Below are 22,833 nucleotides of genomic sequence, written 5' to 3' on the forward strand. Positions count from 1 at the left end.
TTCACTGTCTGAATTTAAATTTTTACCATAAACACAAATGTTGTATTTCTGGGATTGCGAGGGTATCTTCAAGGGTATGGTTTCTTAAGAAGAAAAAAGTGGAGCTTTAAAATGTGAATTTGTTAAGTATTAGCTTTCTCTCATTTGTTTTTAGTATAATTTGCATAAGAAGCAAGGTCAGTGTTAGGATAGTCTTCTGTTAGGTTGTAGTTTTTTAACGCCTTTACTATACAGTAGCAAAGCAGTTTGCAGATATGAGGGTAAGCAAAAGGATAGCTTAATTGTAACCTAGGGCAATTGAGAAGCAGTATATAATAAGGGCTTTTGTAGCATGTGCATACCAAAGAGACTTGTGCATAAAAAAATACACCCACACTTTGCAGGTTTGAACTGAGCTTACTTGTGTGTGTTCTGTTAGTCAGCAGTGTCAAGAGCTTTTTCTTCTAAATATCTTTTGATTGTTTTGATGAACTTAAGTAACATGAAATAGTGTAATCAGATTAAAACCATCTAAAAATATTAGTTGGACTAGTGTGATGAATGCCAAGGGAATTAATTCTGCAGCTGGAATATAAAGTACGTAAAATCATAAATCAGACTGTATCACTTGACACAGCATGTTGGAACCACTTATAAATGTGTGCTGGAAACAAAATCAAATTGTGTTGTTAATAATTAATTTTTTTCCTAAAATTGCCTCTTTACCCCTCCCCAATTCAATATATCACTGAAATAATTTGCTTCTTCAGAAGGATATCAGCTTACATATCCTGGAGAAATGGAGGCCCAGCAAGGGAGAAGCAGCCTAGAAGGTCTAAAAGTGCTGCCATGCATGCTGACTTTAAACACTTAAACCATTGCTTTCTTCATGTGTCTTGCAGGGTCTTGTTCATTCTAAACTCTTTCAGGATTCATGGTTACTTTTGGGAGATGTTGCTGCTGCCAGATGCTAGAAATGTCCTACTGAAACTTCCCTTTGCTTTGGTTCAGCCTGTTAGCACTCATCAGAATGCTTTCCTTAGTAATGTAAATAATATTTCTTTTCAATCCTCCCCCCCATGGAAAACCTTTGGATTCCACGTTGCTTTCTTGTAGCTTCTGCCTGGCTGAGATCTAGATAGTTATTCTTTCTCTTTTCAGGTCTTCCTTTTCCTGTGTAGTACTCCTAGTTGTTATATCTACTCCCTCTGTCTCATTTGTGCCTTAATGTTTTTCTCATAATAGTATGACAACTTCTATAGAGAGCTAGATTAATGCAGCATTTCTTTGTAATGTACTTCATTACATTTTTCTGTGCTGCTTTATATGTCTTTTAATTTTATGGTTCCTGTGATCTATGTGAGCTTGCTCTACTAGATCTTCCTAGGTATTTAAAATAATATCAGAAATCTAGAAAGATGATAATATTATAATTATAATATAATAATATAACATAATAACTATATAAATAATATAGAATAAAAATATAATAATAAGATTGTAAGAAATCTATCAGTAAAGATCCATTGATTTGTGCGACTCATTTTTATAGTTCCTCAGGAAGCTTTCATACATGGCTTATGTAGTTCCTTCAGTATTTGTGTCCTTCAGTGTTTTTCCTATTTTGTTATTAGAAATGTGTTGGTCAATACAAGTTGCAGCTGAATTGCTGAAGTTGTAACCTCAATTAATGTCTCAGTAAACAAAGCCAAGGCTAGCTTAGTATTTGGAAAGGAGAATTATACAACATAAGAAATGGATCTTGTAGCTTAAAAACAAACACCCCACAAACAATTTTTTAAAATTTTTATTTAATAATTTTATTTTTTAAGTCAGCATTGGTTCTGTGTTCCAGCCTGCAGTAACACTGTGTTGTATTTCACTGAGTGACAGGAAGTTTATATTGAACCTTCATGCACATTACCAAGCAGGGAGTCCAGTAATTACATATTGGCAAAATTCCTGTCAGGATGACTTGGTTTTCTCCCCTTGAGGTCCTTCTGAAATATCAAATGGAAACAGGAGTTTTCATTTCCTGACACTCTGAAATGCAGTTATTGTAGACTTTGAAGTGGAATATATTAAAATTGGCCAGTGGAAGTAAAAATCTAATTGCTGCTCTGCCCTCCTGGTGATAAGCCATAAGCAAAAACATCGTGGGGTTGAAGTTAGTGGCCAAACCAGGTGATTCTGCATAGTTGGTTCTTCTGAACAAGGGAGCATACCTAAAGGTAGATGGTTGTGCTCTCAAACGTGCCTGAATTGCATTGCTTTGCAATTTCTTGAAACTTGGTAAACTCCCTAATAATGAGCTGTAGTTTGTACCAGAACTGCGTGAGGTGATTCCAGAAACAAAACCGTGAAATAGAATTCCTTATATCTGAAAGCAGATAGAAGGATGAATCAAGTTCTGTATGATGCCATCTGACAGGCTTTGTTTTTTATAATTACTTTTAATTTCTTCCTGCAGTGATGGAAAAAGATAAAGATACATCACCCAGGAATTGACTGTGCAGACCACCATGATATGCAGGCAATGAAATGGATGTTTTCAGCCTCAAAACCTTGTTTGTTTGCTTGTATGTTTTACTTAAAGGGATACTTTTACTCTATTACAACTTAGGAAAATGGCTGCTATTTTCTAAAATATGTACCTTTCTCCTGTTTCACAGTGGGATGCAAAAATCTTACTATAATGAAAAAACCTTACTGCTGAAAAATCTTACTGTGGTGAATGTCATGTTTGTTAGTCCTGATATTAAATGAGCTCTTCATGTGTAGTCAACCTTTTAATCAGCAAGTGTTTTCTTCTTTCCTCTCTGAGGGTAACATTTATTTCTCTTGATTGTGAGTCTTGTAGAAACCATAAGAGAGTGAAAAATCTTCATTTGTTTGACAGAGAGAGCAAGAACATTTTAAAATTTGAATAAATCCTTGTACTTGGTAAATCTTGCTGTCATTCTGTGTACAAACATAGGAGAAAGCATCTCTTACACAGGATAAATCACACTGATAAGCTTGTCAGAAGTTGAACATGATAATTTTTGCTTCTTTTTTATGATATCACTTTTCCTCTCTCACTGAAAACAGCATCTATATTCTAACTCCCAGCGTTTTTCCTTATCTTTTTGCATCCTGTTTATTCCTTTATGACCGTGTTCTTTTACAACTTATTTAAAACTTCACTTTTTTTTTTCTCTTTTCACCCTTCATCCAAATTTATTGTAGCAATTCCTTTCTAGTATGGAATTAACTACATATATGGAAAAATGGAAATTTTATGAAAGCTACTTCAAATTTGTGTCCTTCCCAACTGCATGTACAATGTTTGTGCAACAGTAAGCTCTATATCGTACCTGTGTTTGCCTGTAGAAACTTTTCCCACTTTTAAGTTTTCTTTGTATTTGTGGTCAGTCTTTGTATAGATGTTTGTGCTAATGATAGTACATATATTTTTTAGGGCCTGAAGATGACTGTGAATGTACATGCATTAGAAAAAGGCTTGTCAGGTTTTGCTGCTGTATTTGTAGAACGGGAAGCAGATGTGTTTTAACACTCATACTGTTCTTCCTACAGACAGAAGCTTGTTGAAAAGATGTTTTGCATAAATTTGATTTTGTTCTGTTACCTTATGGTATTCTCTCAATGAATAAAACATTACTTTAAAACAATGGTTTGCATTAAAACAGTCTTGAAAGACTTCTATGGAAATGTGTGCAGTCAGTCACATTATCACAATTAGACATTAATTTAGCCCTGTACCTTGTTCCATGTTCAATCTTTGTGGACATGCTCTGGTTTAGCACTCTGATAGGCTACTGCAGCACATAATCTGATTGTGGAGCTTCCTCAGCTCCACCCTGAAAGCAGGTTCATCGTGCTGCTCATTTCTGTTGGGAAGCAGTTGTAAATATTTCCTCTCTAATGGGAAGCTTCCCACTATTCTAGCCAGTGTTTATTTAGGGTTAGTTTATATCTATTTAGTCATTTTCAGTATTATCCTCCAGTTTAAACAGCTCCGTTTTGTCTTTGGCATTGACCCGCGATGTCTTTACAGAGCACAGTTTTGTTCTATCAGTGAGCTGAGCAATTTTTGTCCCTTCTGAAATTGTAGGCTACTATTTATCACTCCCATCTGGGTGGAGCTTCTCTGCACCTGATGAGCTTTCTCTTTTCTTTTATCATTAACTAGAGAACAGTGTATTCTGCTGTTGACTTGCACGAGGACATAACTATTTACACTGCTTCTATTGGAAATAAATTTAAGGGGTTTGGTGTGTACAGTGATGGTTTATGGTCAGTTACAAGACAGTCCAAATTCACTTTTCTGCCTCTTCAAATAGATTTATTCTGCAAATGGAATAAGGATTCATATTCACAATGAAAGGCGTGTTCATGGCTGTCATGTTTAATCCAGTTCTTGTCATTTCAGTCTGCAAGTTCATTCATTTCTCTCTCAGATAATGTGATTTGCCTTTCTGTTGATGGACATGTTGAAAATAAAATGTTGAGAAGCAGTCTTTTGTCACTAAAGAAAAATTAGGTCACTCCCTGGACCAGTATTCAAGGAATCCAGTAGTGAAATACAAGAATGCTGTACAGAGTTAAGCCCAGGTCTATCCATGTGCATTCATCAAATTTTTAATGTACCCTATTTCTTATAGGCATAACCAATAATTTCTTCTTTAGTTATTTTACTTATCGTCTGCCTCATGCCTTAGTTGCAATTTCTCTGTCATCTGGTTTTCCCATGGAGTTCTGCTGCATTATGTTCCCTCCATTTAAAAAAAAGGAAATTTAGTGAAAAAAGATGAGATTTTTTTTTTTTTGACAGTTTGAACTGTTTTCTCATTTTCAACTTCCATATTCATTTCCTTCAAAGCTTGTTTCACTTCCTTGTTTGTTAAATAGCTTTAGAGTTATGGGTCTGCATTCTGTCACCTTTTTCTTCTTTCTTAGTATTTTCTGCTAATCTCTGTGCATATCCCACTGCCATTTTTTGATGGAATCGGTAAAAATCCCTTTTAATGAATTTATAAGTCTGTGTGAGGATAATCCTGTAAAGACTAGCAAGACATTTATGAAATATGCATTCCTCGGGACCTTGGGTTTGCAAGAGGCCTTGGAGTTTTTGTTCTTGAAAAAAAGTAATTTTGCTAGCAGCATGCCAGAGGACTTTATTGTTCCCCTGCCCCCATTTCCCCTTTTAACAAAATGTACACAACTTTCATTAAGTATGTTTGCAGATAGGCTTGCCTAATCCATGCTGCAAATGTTCTGAATAATGCAGGCCAAAAAGTGCTGAGAAGGAGTGGCAGGAATGTACAGCTAGATTAGGTCTATGGTATTTCCTCTCTCAGCAAGATGGTCCTAGATTAAATGCTCATAAATTTTCAATAATTTTATGTAATTATAGCTTTACAGGAAGTGTTGAAACCTTCCCTTCCCTTTCCTACAGAAGAATCTGTTTTCTGCATTCTTACACCCATCTAAGTTTGTTATCCTCCTGCAACTCTCTTCCACAGTCATGCGCCTTCCCAATTGTGGATAAACATCATGGTATTTCTTTTGTTTGGCATTTTCATATTTGAATTTTTGCCAGGCTTTTGACAGTTTCATAACTAAAGGACCTTGAACAGTGACATTTATATGACTTCTATTGAAAATGGGCATAGTTGAGCACTGCTTTAGAAAGCAGAAGTTTCACTATCCAGACTATGTAACCTTTATTCTACTTTTCAAGGCTCAATGACATGTGTGCATGACTTACAGGAGGAGGAGATGGCAATGGTCAGTGTGTGACAGCATTTGAGTGAGTTTCTTCCAAACGTGGTCTCTGTTTGAAAGTGAATCACTACCCACTGCAACACTGTGGGAATGTGGTAAAAGGCTAAGGATGACACAAAGACTTTAGACATGAAAAAGGCCTTTTATACTGGTATAAACTTGTATATCCTTGCAGAAGGGTTTTTGTTTTCAGCTGGGCTTCTTTTGCATGAAGGAACTTAACTCCAGAGCTGACTAGAATAGCAAGATCTCTAGCATGTCTAATTTGACTGTTATAACTTGGTGAAATTCATGGTTGGGCAGGATATGATTTAAAGAAGTTATGATAAAAATCAGATGAGATTTTTAACTGGTTGAGAAGACTGTCTCAAAGTAAGATTTGTATGTACTTTGTGAGAATATAGAAGAGCTACCTTGCTCAAAGGAACTAGGTACACTTCTTCTACGTGTGTTCTGAAATAACCTTTTTTCCATTTGAGTATGAATTTTCTTTAAAACTGTGAAGTATGGATTTTTGTTGTTAGAGGTGCTGCAATACCTTAAGGTTATATGAACACAGTTTGGTTTGTTTTGCTTTTCTTTTGGATGGATCTTGGCAAGTAGGACGCCTGAAAAATAGCTGCTTGAAGGGGTGTGATTCAGAAAGAACCTGCTTACTCTTGTTCTTTGTTCTAGAATGCAAAATGCTTCTGGGATTTTCTGCTGAATAAAAAATACAGAAATAGGGGGGAGTTTGGTGTCTTCATAGCCTCATAAATTGGATATTCCATTGGGATATTTGCAAATTAGATTTCAGTTTTGTATGTATTTAACTGATGGTGTGTGAAAATTTGCAGTTTCTTTTATATGAGCCTTTTATAACAGATTTACTCTTTTTCCCGAATTGTATGGCATTTAATTCCCATAACATAACCTCTATTCTCAAAATTATGATTTGTGGTTAAGCTAAAAAGCTGAATCTGCATCCCTTATGTTGAGATATGCACCATTTCCTTTTGTTTCGCTTAAACTTTGCAGGATTTCATTGCACTTTTTCTTAGGTCAGCACAGTTTGGAAAAGAAAAATAAACCAAATCTAAATCAGTGTATAAGAGCTGGGTTCTCGGCTTTTATTGCTTTCTCTGGTCTCTGCAACATATGTAATTTCTTTGCATTGGGTAGAATGTAGCATAGAGTAATTTTGTTAGATTTAGTTGAAGTGCATAGTGGCCAATTCTAAATCTCTGCTTTGTGTTTCTGTCCTACAGGGAACACAGTGAGTAACCTGATTTTCATTCTACCTCCAATCTATGGTGCGATTCAGACCTATAAAGATGGCCTTGAAAAACGGTATTTAGCTGCATATTTGTGTCTTACAGGTATGTGTAAAACTAAATTTGCTCTTTCATTATAAAGAGGGCTCAGGCAATGGAAAACGTATCTAGATACTACTAAACACGTAGTTAAATCAAAATACTATGTGTGAAAAGTAGACCTCAATTTGCTACACTTGTTAATGCTGACAGAAAATTTATATCTGTTGGAGGGACATGAAATTAGAATACACTAAATAGTTCAATCAGATTTTAAAGTGGCCCTTTTCTGGCTTTGGGTCCTGCTCAGAACGTCTTGGTTTGCTGTTTACTTTTCTGATGATTTACAGAAAGTGTCTTCTGTATTCTACTTATAAAGTTTCACACTATTTTAATATTTTTGTGACATTTGTATGGGAGAGTAACGTAAGAAGTGGCTAAGATACAGAAGGAAGTGGAAAGGCATTTTTTCATGACAGAATTTGTTTCCAGTTCCTCTTTGGCACGTATCCCCCAGCCATCGTGTCTGGGAAGTTTTGCAAGAATTGAAGAACAGCATGATATTCATGTTTAGATCAGCTCAAGGAAAGTCTGTCCATTCTAAAATAACAAAATTCAGAAAAGAACCAACATCCTTTTAATTGTTAATTGTGTGACTAGAAGTCTTATTAGAAAAGACAGTTGAAGATGGTTCAGTTTTGGCAATTGGGTCTCAAAACTGGATTTCATAGAATTTGTGTTTCACAGGATTTCTCTGTTTGCTATAGCTCCTGTCTTTATGGAGATTTTCCCAGTATTTGGAGTAGTAAGGGATTGATAAATATTTGTTACTTTTAATAGTGGCATGTTAGGTATTTAGGCAGACATTGTTGAAAAACACATATCCATATGCTAAATGTATCCTTGACACCAGTTAAACTGTAACACATACGAGGTGCAAATTCAGAAGTTTTCAGTTATGTCAGCTTTGCTGAGCCATGTGAAAGAAAGGCAGCGACAATGCACTACTTTGCATGTTGTCTGAGCACTTTCTAATTAGCCATTTGTAGGCTTTCTATAGTTTCAAGTAATTACTGATTTTTGTCTCAGTATAAAACAGAATTCTTAAAGGTCAGGGTTTACTTTTAAAAAGACATGGTAAGAAATGGTGTGTAAATGGTTGCTGAGGTTGACTTTGGATGTTCTTGAATCAAAGTATCCATACTAGCATTCTTTTTCAACTATGAAAAGGAACCCCTTAAATGAAAACTCAGTTTGAAACAGGCTTCACTGTGATTTGTGGTTATCTCTGTCACCGACAGTTTATGATGGACAGTGTGCTGCTATCTGACCAGAATGTCAGGCTGTCACACCAGATGGGCATTTCTCATATCCCATTTAATGTTTAAAATATCAAAAACAAAACAACAAAAAACCCAAACCTCTCTTTGATCACACTCAATACATTGGATTTCAGTTTTTTCTCTCTCCAATGTTGCTGAAGGGGAGCTCAGCCTGCATTTAGACAGCAGTGCTGGAAGGCAGTCCTGATGATGAGTTCCATCTAGACCATGCTCATCTGTGACTGAGTTGGCTTTGATTCCTGTCTGAAGTGATAAATGCCTTGATTTTTATCTCATATGTTGGAACCTAGCATTAAAGGTTTCTCCAAAAGCATTTCCCTTCTGCTTTGTGTCTGCTTCAGTATTTGTAACTCTGTTTTACAGCAGTTGAAAGATGTAAAGAAATGTGGAAGGCTTTATAGTTTCTCAGTGAGAAAGATGATTTTGAATCAAACCACTTAACGTTTGCTCTACTACAGAATAAAAGCAGTGAATGAGAACATACATAAAAATTTAAATATGGTTGAAATGTGTCAGGAACATTGGCATTCTCTCTGTGCATGTGACTAAACAAGAAGCACACTGAGGTGGAAATAGAGTAAGTGTACAGAAAATTCTTTTTAAGAAAGTACCAGACAGAATTCTTCCCGTCATACGAATTTTATTTATTAATAGGTTTCACTCCATTTATTTAACTTGTAACAAATAAATGGAGACTTAATCTGTGAAAAGGTAGTGAATTTAACACACACTTGCGATTTCACTTGAGGCAGCATGCTTCATTAAAGATCATGCAGCAGAGCTTCTAACTGAGGGGTTTTTTGTCAAAGTAGAAATTCTTTAACAATTCTGCTGTGAAGGTGGGGGTGGAAGGGAGGGCACTTTAGTTAGGTTTTAACAATTTTGAGTAGTTACTGAGATTTTACAAGATAGTGAAAGACAGCTGTCAAAGCCAACATTAAAATTAAATCTGTTGGCATTTGAGAACATGAGAGGTGTTGTTTCTAGCCATTATTTTGATCCACATCAGCTGTTTCCTTTGCACGCTTCCAGACATTTAGCTGGTTGTCACTTCCTTTGTGTTTTACCACACCATGTTCAGTGCTTTACTTTTATACCCACAATTTCTTTGGTTGACATTTATTTCCTTTTTGAAGTAAATGCATTTTGAATTATGGAAGTGCTGTTTGTTTCATATACACATGGTAAGATCTTGGCAGCACAACAAGGGGTATTTCTAAATAATTGTTCAAATAAATTTTTTGTTCATACTGGTGCCAAGACTGAGTTACACTTTTCAGCAAGGCCTTTGAGATACAACACAGTGTTCTCAGACCTTTTTCTGCTGCCTTTCAGCATAAAGTGCATGTTCTCAATTATCTCAGTAGGAACTGGATATGATTTTTCAAGCTGTAGAGAACCATTTAATCCATGTATAAATTATGAAGAATAATCTTAAGCCATTATTTCAGTATGTTGTGGCACCTGAAGTAGGTGGAACAAATCATCAGACCATTACTATCTCAAGGAATAAGCAGTTGGTTGTGAGTAGTTCTTTATGATTCTGGGGTATTGTGTCAGGTTCTACATATGCCTGTTCCTCATGCATCCTGGGAAACTGTGATTCTGAAATGGTTCCTATTCTAGAAAAGCCTTGATTTTTAAAAATTGTGTATGTGTGTGTATATAGATATAGGTATAAAGAAGTGCAACTTCTGGACCTAAGGAAACAAGAAAGCACTCAATGAAGTAATGTTTGTTTTACTTCATTTGAAATTTGGAAGGATTGTTCTGATTTGTATTTCCTTGGCCTGTTTAATAAGGCTCAGTTGTTCAATCAGTGCCGAAGTGGAGGAAAGAAAAAAGATGAAAAAAAATTTCTATATTAGGCATAGCCATAGGAACTTGTAAGCAACTTACTAAATTTAATTTCCAGTGAAACTGAGTCTGTGAAAACAGTTGTTAAAGCCTCTTCAGTCAGAGGTAATTCCCTTCCTCTTACCTAACACCTGTAGAGTAGCTCCCAGGACTGTGTCAGTGTTGGTGAATCAGCTGTGGTTGGGAACATTCCTGAGTGCTGAAGCCAGGCAGTGTGGAACAGCCCATGTCTGTTCATCTTAGCCTCCAAAACAAGGTGACCACAAACAGATTCCCTGCTGAGTGCAGGCCCTGGGCTCTGCTGGCTGCTGGGCTGTGCCTGGAAGGTGCTTGGGGAAAGTGCTTGTTGCAACAGGCCAGAGTCATACCACAGACTGTTCAACAACTCAGTAGTGCAGACACTTGCACTGCAGTGTCTGGGAATAGTACCAGCCAAGCTGGAGTTTAATTGTATAGCTGTACCTCTGGAGTAACCAGGATCTCTCCTGTCTCTTATGTGGTGGAGGGAAGCCATTGCAACACAAAATAATCCATTAAAAATGGTTAATTGAATTCTACTTTTTCATCTTCTTGCATTCTTTAACTTTTTATGAATCAGTGTGATGTTGTTAATGTTCAATTAAGTTCTGTCATTGTAAGAAAATAAAATGGAATTCAGCTCTAGGTGTAAACACCTAAATGTATGTGTCTACTTGTGCAGAGGGTTCTGTCTGCCAGTGCAGTCAGTAAAGCCAGGAGAATCACTTGACTTGTTCTAAAATACCTTTTTGGCCACTTGCATTACTCTTAATAATGACATTCTCTAAGTGGAAGCTTTGACACCTAGTTCATGTGTAGATACCTAAATAAAGGTGTTTGCATCTGTGAAATCCTAATAAACTGCGTTTTCTGTAAAGCATTTAGGCTCATAATGATAATTATGAGTGCTGATAGTTACCTCAAACTGAATTATCACTGATTATGTGATGCTTCTGATGCTTTGCAAAACTATTGAAAAAAATCCCTTTAGTGTTCAAATCCTGAAGGTTTACAGGGTTCATATATAAAGCTGAATCTTTGGTATAATATTAGCTTATTTCTAGCACAGTTATTGCCCCTAAGTTTTTTAAGAGTATGATACATTGTTTTTGCATCATCATAACACCACTGTTTTATCCACTGGCAGTAACCACACAGGGTGTTTGCTGCAGTACAGAAAAAGACATTGTTAGTCTGCATGGAGCAGCAACCATGACTTTCATTTCTAGTCTTTTGAAGCCTCATTTTCATCTCATAATATTGTGATTTAATGTATATTCTGTGCTCAGTACATAATTTATGTATATCCCCTGTAACTTGGGAAGCTCATTGATGTAAAAATGCGAAGTGACTTACAGTATTTATGAAAAGTGAGGAAAATGGTAGTTAGAGGGAAATGGTACTGCTTCAGATGGTGTTAAAAATTCCCTACCAGTATGCAGCTTTTAGTGAGTTAAGCTCCTTTGCAAAGGAAACACCTAAAATATGAAAATTGTAACCCCTGCTTACAAGGTAAGGAGCAAATTTATTGTTCAATGTGTCAGTGGCTGTATGGGAGAGTTGCTTGTCTCAAAAACTTGTGTCATTGCAGTGGTCGTGATCACTCATATTTTGAAAAGTACAAAGTAGGCAAAATGTCTCATTGCAGATGGGTTTTGTGAAGTAAATATTTCTTAGAAATGTCTCAAGCCTGGAACCATAAGATTTGTCCCTGTAAGTTCTTCCAGATATCTGTTTTCTGTGAATAGATACTATAGGTAAAACATGGTTCTGCAGTGCATAGTAAAATTTTGTAATCAGAGAAACTCCAGAAGTGATTACTACACAGAAGCAAGACAGGTTCTATTAATTTTAACTGTAGAAATTAACTACAGTCATGGGATTAATGACTTGAAACACTAATATCTGCAGCATTCTTGATTTTTTTTCAAAGACTGAAGAAGAAAAATTAATCTAGAAATAATTTTTTATTGCGTAGGAGGAAGGAAAGGAGTTCAGTTGCTGATAGTTTAGATTTATTAACTCAAATAACATTAGCAAAAACAAACAAGAAAACCCCAACAACATATTTTGTTAATTATAAATCTGTTGAAATTTCTTATGCAATGATTTTGCCCATACTTGAAAATTACATTTGTTACAAATGGTAAGAATTTGTATTCTTTGACAGCCAGGATAATGGCTGGCACTGTTTTAATGATGATCTTAATGAGTTTTTTTTCCCCAGAATGAAGAATTGTTGTCATATGTTCTGCATACATTAAAAAATGACTTTGAGAATTTCTCATTAGAATCTCAATGAAGGTGAAAGCAGTTGTTGCTTATTGTTTGAAAGATTTTTCAGAAGCAAACCGATGTAATCACCATTTACAGAAGTGCATGTGGTTGTTTATTTTCTGGCAGGAGCTGTGCTTAATTTTCCCAGAGAAATAATGACATTGTAGTGTTTGGTAATACATTTTGAAATGCTGCTGTATTACAGTTTTGTGTTTCAGTAAAGCTACATGCTTAGGTGTTTAATTTCATTGAGTAAGTGTAATAATCACAGTTCTAGTTAGTAACATTTAAGGAAGCATCTCCAGACATGCCTTTTGACTATCCTGGCAATCCTTTACAGAGTGCACAGAGATATAATTCTTGTTTATCCATCAGTGAAACTTGACTGGTGTGTAGCCAAGGTGATACTCTAGCCACAAAATATGGCAGCACTACTCAGTGATCAAGGCTTGAGTGCAAATTACTTGGCTTCCTCTGAAACTACAGTCTGAGGTAAAACATAATTTCTTGAAGGAAGATAAGACATCACATTACTGTAGTTGTTCTTGCAAAATAAAACTGAAGTGGTGCTTAATGAGAGTGTTTTACTGGTAATATTTCAAAGTAACAAATGATGCATTAAAGACTGTACCAGCTTTGCTCTAAACAGAGAAATCCAAGAAGCATTATTCATGCCTGACTGAAAAAAAACTGTATAGGCAAAGCATATGTCTCATAAAGTAATTTCAGAAGTAAATTCAAAATGTGTGAAGACAGTATTTCAAATAAATAGAAATCATTTCTTAGAAGCTCATCTTTCTATAGCAAAGTCCCAGAAACGATGATCTCATTTCACAAAACAAGTCCATCATGTGTGGGGTTGGTTTGTTTACCTCAAATTTCTAGTTCTGAGTTCTAGTAGCAATTCACTTTTGCTTTTGAATCACAGAATAGTCTGGGTTGGAAGGAAGCCACAAGAATCATCGAGTCTAGCTCTTAAATGAACAGCCTTTGTGGGGATCAAACCTGAGACCTTGGTGTTATTGGCACCATGTTTTGTGGAGAAACAAAATGCTTTTGGTGAAATACGTGTTTTAAAACTGGACAGGAAGCAGAAATACTGAGAAGCTTCCAGGACTACTAGTTATTGAATGATGCTTTCCCTTATAGAAGGGTTGGAACAGAGAAATCTTAATTTACTTGAAATTCAAAAAAGTTTTCATTCATATGGGTCCCCTCTGCTCCTCTCCTCTTTGAGATTGCACCCAGCTCATAAGACACAGTGTTTGAGAGGAGGTAAAGAGGAAAGCTCATACCCAAAGCCCCTAAATTCAGGGATTTCATTGGTGATTAATACATAAAGTAGAAGGCTGTGGAAAACTTGGGGTTTGTCCCTGCAGTGGAATGCTGATATTCTAATTTCTTTTTCACTGTTAAGCATGCATTTCATGTATTTAAGTTAATACCTGAAAATTTTATATGAGTAGTATTATGCTGATGATAGTTTTGATTTGGTTTCAGCTGTGGGATTGGGATCTTGGTGCTTCCACATGACCCTGAAGTATGAAATGCAGGTGAGTACTGATAAGTAGCTGTGAATCATTTTCTGTGTATATCTCACTGTACAGTCATTTTTCCATTTCTTGGCTAGATGAAACTTGTATAAAATTAGTTAATCTGCCTTAAGTATCATTGTACATGACTCCTGCTCTCAACAAGGCAGTAATGCAGGTCTTGTTTCAATAGGTATTTTCCACTGATTATATACAGAAATATATGCTTGCATCTAAAATAAGAGCTATCATCAATTGCTTATGTTGGTAGAGGATGCTTTATCCTTTGAGAAATTATGTTACGTTTTTACACAAGATGTTATTTTCAAATTCCTGCAGCTTTGGCATAACAGCAAGCAGTATAAACTAGAGTTACTGCTATTTATTGTAGCTTGCCTCATCTTTATGTTTCTGTTTTTCTAGATGTACCTGTAGCATTAATACTGAAATCAGTATCTCCCAAGTAGCAGTAATTCTCTCTTATTTTCAAATAGACGGCTTTCTGTAGCTAGTCACAGGACATAGGGATTTTCCTGGTATTTCCTGTTTTTTAAAGGGACACAGGAAGTCTTGTCCTGTTGTCCTCTTTTAGGCCTGCAAAGATTAAGGAAATGCATCGTTGAATACAAGTCACAGTGAAGTGGGATTTTGTTCAAAATTAAGAAAGATACATTTAAAAGTCTGCTGGAAGTCTGTGTTCTCACCACAGTCAATGGAAATACACTTAAATCAGTGGAGTGGAGAGAGGCAGTTGGCTGGGCTGAATCATTCTACAGACTCCACTGGCAATCTCTGCTCAAAAAAGATTCATTTGTCTAAACAGAGATGTTTAGTGTTGTTTTAGACTCTGTGAGTGTTTTCTCAAGCCTCCGGCCTCCATCCCACAGAGGTGCAGGTTTCTTAGACTCCCATCATATCTGCCAGTCTTGGATGGCTGTATTGGAGGTGACAAAGCATCTCAGGTGGCAGTAGGGAACTATGCTGTGGCAGCTGAATTGAGTCCTGCATTTCTGCTGATCACAGTAGGACCTACATATTGCTGATTGTTTGATGTTTGCCTCCATAATGCTCTGGTTTGTATCTCTGGCACGTGGCGGGGACTGTCAGATTCCACAAAGCATACCATTGTCACCATGCAAGAATATCTGGTGCTTTTCTTGGCATGAAAAGGGTGGTTTGTAAAGCCACTTCACCACTCCTTCCCAAATCAGGGTGCTGAAACTGCCTTGAATTTCCACCTTTTTCATACTGCTTCCCTCATCTGCTTGTTCCTATCATGGCCAGTATTTCAAATCCTCATTCTCACACTGATGCAGAGTGAGCAGGGGCACCCTGAAATCTCAATCATTAAAATGACCCAGACTTGAAACCTTTTATGAAGGGGGAAGGGGAGATTGTGGGGTTTTGTTTGGTTTGTTTCAGGCAAGGGGTTTTTTGGGGGTTTTTTGGTTTTGGTTGGGGTTATTTTTCAGTTGTTGTTGGCGGCTTTGTGTGTGTGTAGAGGCTTTATTTTATTATCCAAGTCAGTTTGCTGCTACTTGCCCAATAGTTCAGGTGTTGCATCAGAACAACTGATGGGCGTGTGAACTGTAGTAAATAAAGTGGGGCAGAAGCAGATGAGGGGGAAGCTGGAATGTCTTGCATCATCTTGTCAACTGATGTAAAAGGCTTTGTGTGAGGTACATTGTATGTGAAAGTACATTAATTTTGGCAGGCAAGTGAAATCCACAAGTGGTCCATGAGTATTCCAATTGTTTGCTTACTGATCACCATGGAGAAAACAGTTCAACCAGTAAATAAACTTTTCTCATTCACTTTATCTCTTGTTACGGTTAAAAACCAGCATAGCTATTCAAGGAGACTTTTTAACATTTGTTTTGCAGTCTTAATAATCTAAATTATTGATTCAATTTGCTTAATTAAGAAAAATAGGAAAGTTTCTGTACTTGAAAGCAGTTGTTTAGAATGCTTCTGAGATCACCCTTTTTTCTGTTATTTTTATGGGAATCTGTTTGATTGCATTCTTGAGGAATGCACAAAATGCTTATTTAGCTCTGTGAGTTCCCTTCTTTCCATGGTTTTTCATTGTCTAAGCATGCCTTTGACACTACTCCTAGAAAATACAGAAGTCATTGTCCTCTGCGTGCAAATTCTAGTTAAGATCTTTTGAGAGGCTCTTTGTTGCTACTGTAATGTCCCTGATATGCTGCCAGCATATGAACTTAAATGTGTAATCATCTGTTCAAATTTGAAAAATTTTCCTGTATTTTAATTCTTGTTCTTCCCCTGCCTTTTTCTTTTATGAGGTGTTAAATGACTCACTCTTTAACATGCACATGAATTAATCCTGTATCTAATTACTGTCAGACTTGGAAAAGCACATCTCTGCGTTTGTGAAATACTATTACTATAAAGCTGAATTCAGCTCTTGCTTCTATTTTGTCTCCTCTAAGGCATCACAGCAAAGATAAGCTAGTGTGAAGGTAAGGTGCCAATGAACATGCCTGTTAGCTTTAGCTGCTGCCAATGTTCCTGATACTGTCTTTGTGCTGCCTGTTGTGGTCCCTGACCTTGCACAGGTGCTGGGATTTAAACCTTGCTCAAGGTTGGTTGTGTGCTGGCTCAGCATCTGGACCTGGCTCCACATAAGTCAGACCAGTCTGATCTCCTCGCTGGAGAGAAGCAGTGGCAGTGTGGGGGAAGAAGCAACATCTGCCCTATCAGTGTCAGCTGGGCAGCAGAGCTGTTTTGCACTCTTGTGAAACAGTTCCTGAGCCTTATATGACCAAAATCACAACAAGCTAATACTTTACACTGAAGATAATATGTCTTTCTCCTTCCATAAAGAATTAGACCCACTTTTTTTTTTTTTTTATTTTTTTAATAGGAAATTTCAAAGCTAAAATGAAGTTTTTAACTGTGCAGTTAGAAAATTATCCCAAACTGAGCAGAATCAGGCTGGCTTTATAAAAGTGTTTGAGTAAGCTACTTACTGCTCTTAACAAATCTTATTGTTCAGAATAAGATAGTTATGAACTTGTTAAGTACCCTGTAGCAGTAGTAGGAAAGCCATTTCTTTACAGGCATAGCCACCAAGAACTTTGAGTAATGAAGGAAAAAGGTCAAAATATTTTATGCATCTAGTTCTTGTTTTTCTTAAAAGTCAAGCTCTAAAAATTCTGAAAGCCCTAACTATTAATGTTTGCTTAACATATTAGAAATCAGGGGCTGTGGATCTTCATTGATCCATTTGTATCTTTGTTCTTTTCCATGATTTTCAGTCCTTAAGAGGAGGTAAGTTTAACTGTATATTTATAAGCAGAAATTCATGAAAGTTCCTTGATGAGAAGTTTTACAAGAAAATTATGCTACGATTCTTTTTACTTCTAATGATGAATGGCAATTTTGAGTGTATCTGCTATTGAGAAATCAACTCTCTTGTGATTGCAATTTTAATTCCATTCTATTAAGGTGGCAAGTTCCTGGAGAAATAACTGTTTTAGCTGTAACACACCTGTCTTCTCCCCAAGTATAAAGATTATTTAAGACAATAAAACATTATATGTCTCCATAATTTATGGGGGGAAAACCCAACAAAACACCCCACAAGAACCCCACATCAAACAAACAAAAAACTGTATCTCTGAATTAAAACAACATAAGAAATTTCTAAAATTAGGAAGTAAATATACAAGCATATTGCTCATCCTAATAGGCTAAAATTTTATTTTGTGCTATGGAAAAATTCTGTTTCAATTTCTCTGTAAAGTAAGAAGATGCTACTGACTGTAAGGTCAGAGATGGGATGGTCTTCTTCAGCCTGGCTCTACAGAACTAATTCCTACTAATATTTTAAGAGGTATGAGCAGCAAAAATGTCAAGATTCTTTGAAAGTGTGTGCATTTATAAAGCATAATATTCAAAAGATTCAGAGTAATAAGCTTTTTAATGCAACAGCTTCAGTAGCTGAACATGGTTTGACAGTGCAACGTGTTATAGTGCAGTCAAGAAGATGGATATCCAAATAACTTAAAAACTCCTGTTTACTTAACACTTACCTCTTCTTAATTAACTTAGACAAGCTTGTGAGTTAAAAGTAACTTTCATGTTTTGATGTCTTTGCTTTTTATAGCTGTTGGATGAACTGCCAATGATATACAGTTGTTGTGTGTTTGTCTACTGCCTGTAAGTATTTGTTAATCTTTTTCCTTGAATATTTATGAAATGTTCACTTTTGAAATGTAGAGTCTCTGAAGCCAAATTTAGCATATATATAGAGAAGGCTTCTACTGCTTTCAGTGAGATCTGTTTTTGTATAGCATTATGATATTAGAGTGCCAGGCTGGCTTTAGTCCTAGTTATTGCTAATTTAGATATATTTAACCAGTTTTTCTTTTAGTAGGGGAAAAAAACCCACTCATTAAAGACTTAGTGTAGTATACAATCAGAGCTCAGTGCTACTTGTATATGAACAGCAGACATAATAAAATCTACTTTAGTAGTGCCTACAAAATTAGCAACATTATAATTTTTTTGAGCTGGATTTCTATGATGCAGTCTGGCTTGAAATGCAAATTTCAGATTTCTGGCTAAACCTGCTTTTCACTCATCTGGAAAATTAAAGGGACAAGCTTTTATGAGAAGTTGAATGCATATTTTGGGGAGAGTGTCTTGGAACATGTATGACAGCTTAATGCAATGCCAGGATGTGTTCTCCCCTTTAATTTTGGGTACAATGTAACATTTGACAACTGTAAAGATACCCTAAGTTGGCTTTTTCTTGCCTGTTGCTGCAAAATCTGAATTTAATGTGATTTGTTCTGTCACTTGGCAAATCCAAATGATAAATCAGCTTGTTGCAGACAAAAAGAGGCATAAAAGGTGTTTTTGCTTTTGAACATATCAAATATTCAGCTGTTGAAAATTTTGATGTCTTGGTGAAGATTACTGGTATCTTGCAATGAAGATGGGATGCTTTGGGACTAAACCCCTATCTATGGAAATTGCCCTCAGTTTGTGACTCATATTTTAATGTGATTTGTTCAAACTCAGGACAAGAATCATAATGCCACTTTTAGTGAAAATATTTCCATTGTAGCTCCCTATTGCCTTGAAATTGCCTTTGCATTTGTCTGATTTGAATGTGATTGGAAAAAAGGATGAGAAGTGGCTACAAAAATCTATCTGAATTTTTTTTTAGTGCAGTGGTTGCTTTATTATCTTCAAAACATTGAAGTCTGTTATTGCATTTATAGCTCCAATAAGATTCTGTATATGTATGTCTGGTAGCAATTAAAATGCTCCAAAAAATGAGCTAATGTGTAGTTTAGGAGGCCTTTAATAATTGTTTTAGTTTGCTTGAATGTAGATTGCAGGTGGTTGTGCACAGGACATTCTCTTATGCATCATTCAGTCCTGCTGATTCTGAAGCTGTGTAATTACTTCAGCAAGCTATTTTGCAATGTTGCACATTGTGCTGCCTTTAGACTCTTTTGTTTCCCAGATGTGTTTTTATTTTATTTCCTGTTATCAGTTCATGATGGTGTCTATTTCTCCAAGTTTATCAACAAAGCAACTCGACAAATGTAACTTGGAATTATATAGACAGCTTCCTCCAGCCCTGATGATAATGGGCTTCTCAAAATTCATTTTTGTTGCTTTTTTTTTGGACTTTTTTTCTGATGGAGATAGTCGGGGATGTGTGTGTATTTCCATCACAGCTGAGACTAAGGTGTAGTGCAGAGATTGTGAAGGTAATTTTAATTGGTTGTTTTACATGCTGGGAGCAGTCAGATGGTTTTACCTTCCACTTCTAGCAAATTTACTGCACTGCAGCTTTAGTGAAGCCATAAACAATCTACATTTTAACATATCTGAATTCACTGTTTTGCAAGGCAGTCCTTTTCCTACGCTGCTGTTTGCTCAGTAATGTTTTTGACAACTGTGCTGCATTTTAAGGTAATTTCTAATTTGCCATCCATTATCACCCTGTAAGCAGCTTCTAAAAACACTTCTGCTTCACAAACTTTTTTAAGAGTGGGTTACTTCTTGGCATAGGCTTGAGCATATTGATGTTAGAGTTTTTTGCTTTAGATTTTTTTAAAAAAACATTTTTTTGGTATGAGCATGATTTTTTTTATAATCTATCTTTTTTGAAGGAATTAGAATTTCTTGAGGGGCCTAAGACTAATTTGAATCAATTTTCTCATAAATTTTTAAACATTATACATTGGAAATTGCATCCATTATATGGTAAGTGATGAATGTTACCTCTCTCCTTTATCCTCTCTTCCAGGTATGAATGTTTCAAGTATAAGAACACAGTCAATTATGCACTGCTTTTCGTGTTAATAACATACAGCGTGGTAGTCAGCATAGTAAGTAACTTTTTCTAAAATGCCATTTTCACCCTTAGGTTGGCAGTTTTTCTGACAGTGGAGGAGTGTTATAGAGGCAGTACTAAATCTGTCACTTCCAGTCAAGAAAGACAAATTATTCTTTTGTTGGGGAAATTATGTTGCTGTCCAGAGGAACCTGAAACCATTCTATCTAAACCACTGTATAGAATAAATGAGGAAGAAAAGCAATAATCCAGTTGCTAGAATAGGAATGTGAGAAAAACAGTTGCTATTAGCTCAATATGAGACCATGGAAAAGCTGTGTTCCTCACCTTCTCTCACTTTAATTCATCTGTAGAAATAAGAATCATTCTGTTTGACTGCAAAAAAAGTGAACTGTGATACCCAGTCCAGGATGCAGACTGGTGTTTTAAAATAGGCAGAATAAGAGAAGAACTTAGCTGTTCTTTAAAATGCTTCTAGCTTTTTAACACGCAGCTAACTTGACTCCATTTGTCTGTGGAGTGTTCTTCCTTTATGAATAAATTCAGTTTCACGCTGGCTGTCAACCACAGATGGAATTTCCTATGTAATTTTTATTGATAACCATTTATTTAAAAATTGAAGTATTATAATAAAAGTTATCTTCATCTGCCAAAATACTTGCCTCTTCTGTTTCTCCTAAAATTTTTTACACTTGTGGCACATTATGCCTAAGGTCTGGTGCCCTTCCCTCTTCAAAAACATAAATTAAATTAGCTGTATTATGAATAGGAAGAACTACTAGCTTTTTGTAAAATGAATTGAAATGCTGAATTATTGTCAAAAACAATAATAGCAAATCAAAGTTGAATATATTTTCTTCTTGCAATTCATATCGAGAACATCTGGTAAATTTAGCATCTTAATTGTTTTTGTGTGTGTTCAACTCTATTACATTAAAAGCCTTATGTTAGATGTTAATGTTTCTATTTGTGCTTCATGGTTTAAAATTATTCCACAGTTAAAACCTCAGGTTTTGCCAGAGGAAACTTCAAATGTTTGACCAGCTTTAATGGTGCATGGATAGGCACTCATTGCTTGATTCCAACAGGAGAAACCTTGGCAATATTTAGATGAATAATGTTATGATGGTTCTGTTGCAAATTATTTCTCTTTTTTGATCTTTCCAGGTTTACCTAAATTTGAAAGAGCCTGTATTCCATCAGGTAAATCTTGCTCTGTTGGAACAGCTAATTTTGTTTTTTAACTATGCTATTTTAGTGGAATGTGTTACAGTATTTTACTAGAAGAAATATGGAAGGAAAGTACAGTTTGTCATTTGCTTTTTCTTTAAGCATTATTGCTGCCTGTCGTGTCACCATCCTCTTACTTAGTGACCTGAAAAACTAGAATGCTTCAGTGTGTGTTGTGTTTTAGCTTTTGACCTAATATTTCCCATGGGTTTCATCAGTGGCTAGTGTAATGAGGTGGCCTTAAGGTGTGTGTGAGAGAGGAACAGCTAAATGAGTCTCTTTCAGATGCTTTCCATTAGCAGCTATTTTGAAACTATGACCTTACCTCATAAGATGGCTTGATTGACTTAGCACCACGTTCTTCTCTCTGCTTTAACACATTAGTTTATTGGGTTTTTAAACTGCTCAGTCTTACTTTGTGGAAATTCAAGGTGAGTTTAGACACAGAATGCCTTCTTGGGTTATGTAGCAGACTGCTTTGTGCAGGCTTAATGGCATATTTGGTACAGGCTCCTTTTTAGCAGCCCAAGAGTATTAATATGCATCCCCTGCCTATGGGGCTAGGACTTGCATGGCTTACCTCTTCACAGGAGGTTAGAAATGGTGCTCATTTCTGTATGCCATGGGTAGTTTTCCCTCATTTATGATTTTTTGATTAGGGATAACAGCTGAAAAATTGCCAGGCAAAAAGCACTGAGCTCTTTGCAGGACCGAGCTTTAAAGCCTTAATTTTTGAAATTGGTGGTGCCTGTCAAAATGTGCCTGCTGCATCAGCAGTTGTAAAAATGATATGTAAAAATGATAGGCACTTGTTGGTGGATTAGTGAAGTGCTGATCAAGATAATAAGTTTTCAACAGCTCCAAATAATCTCCCCTAGAAATGTAAATTGTTACCCTATCTGTAGATTTTTTAAAAAAAAAATTGCAGTATGGGGGTTTTTTTTGGTGGTATTAATTAAATCCTTTCTTTTTTTCCTCTACTTACATTTCCAAAAAAATGATACTGGCTGGGATGAAAGTGACAATTGTTGGTGCTTTTACTGAGCTGGTCATAACTGGTTTTGAATGAAGTGACTTAGAGTAGTTTTGTTAACAAGAGTGGTGAAATTTACTATTTATAGTGAACTTTTATCTCTTAAATGCAGCTTGGGCAAATAATTGATTAATTGGAATAA

At 36.0% G+C, this 22,833-nt stretch overlaps 1 protein-coding gene across 1 annotated transcript in view; it reads left to right on the forward strand.

Moving 5' to 3' along the window:
* The window catches only part of ACER3 (alkaline ceramidase 3), a 48,859-nt gene that overhangs the window by 11,859 nt on the left and 14,167 nt on the right, over nt 1–22,833 (forward strand). Inside the window, exons 2-6 of the mRNA XM_056489179.1 lie at nt 7,014–7,124; nt 14,054–14,106; nt 18,218–18,270; nt 20,381–20,462; nt 21,596–21,631. Coding sequence (XP_056345154.1) covers nt 7,014–7,124; nt 14,054–14,106; nt 18,218–18,270; nt 20,381–20,462; nt 21,596–21,631 — 335 coding nt within the window. The remainder of the gene's footprint in view (nt 1–7,013; nt 7,125–14,053; nt 14,107–18,217; nt 18,271–20,380; nt 20,463–21,595; nt 21,632–22,833) is intronic.

This window comes from Oenanthe melanoleuca, chromosome 1 (assembly GCF_029582105.1).
Source record: "Oenanthe melanoleuca isolate GR-GAL-2019-014 chromosome 1, OMel1.0, whole genome shotgun sequence".
NCBI lineage: Eukaryota > Metazoa > Chordata > Aves > Passeriformes > Muscicapidae > Oenanthe > Oenanthe melanoleuca.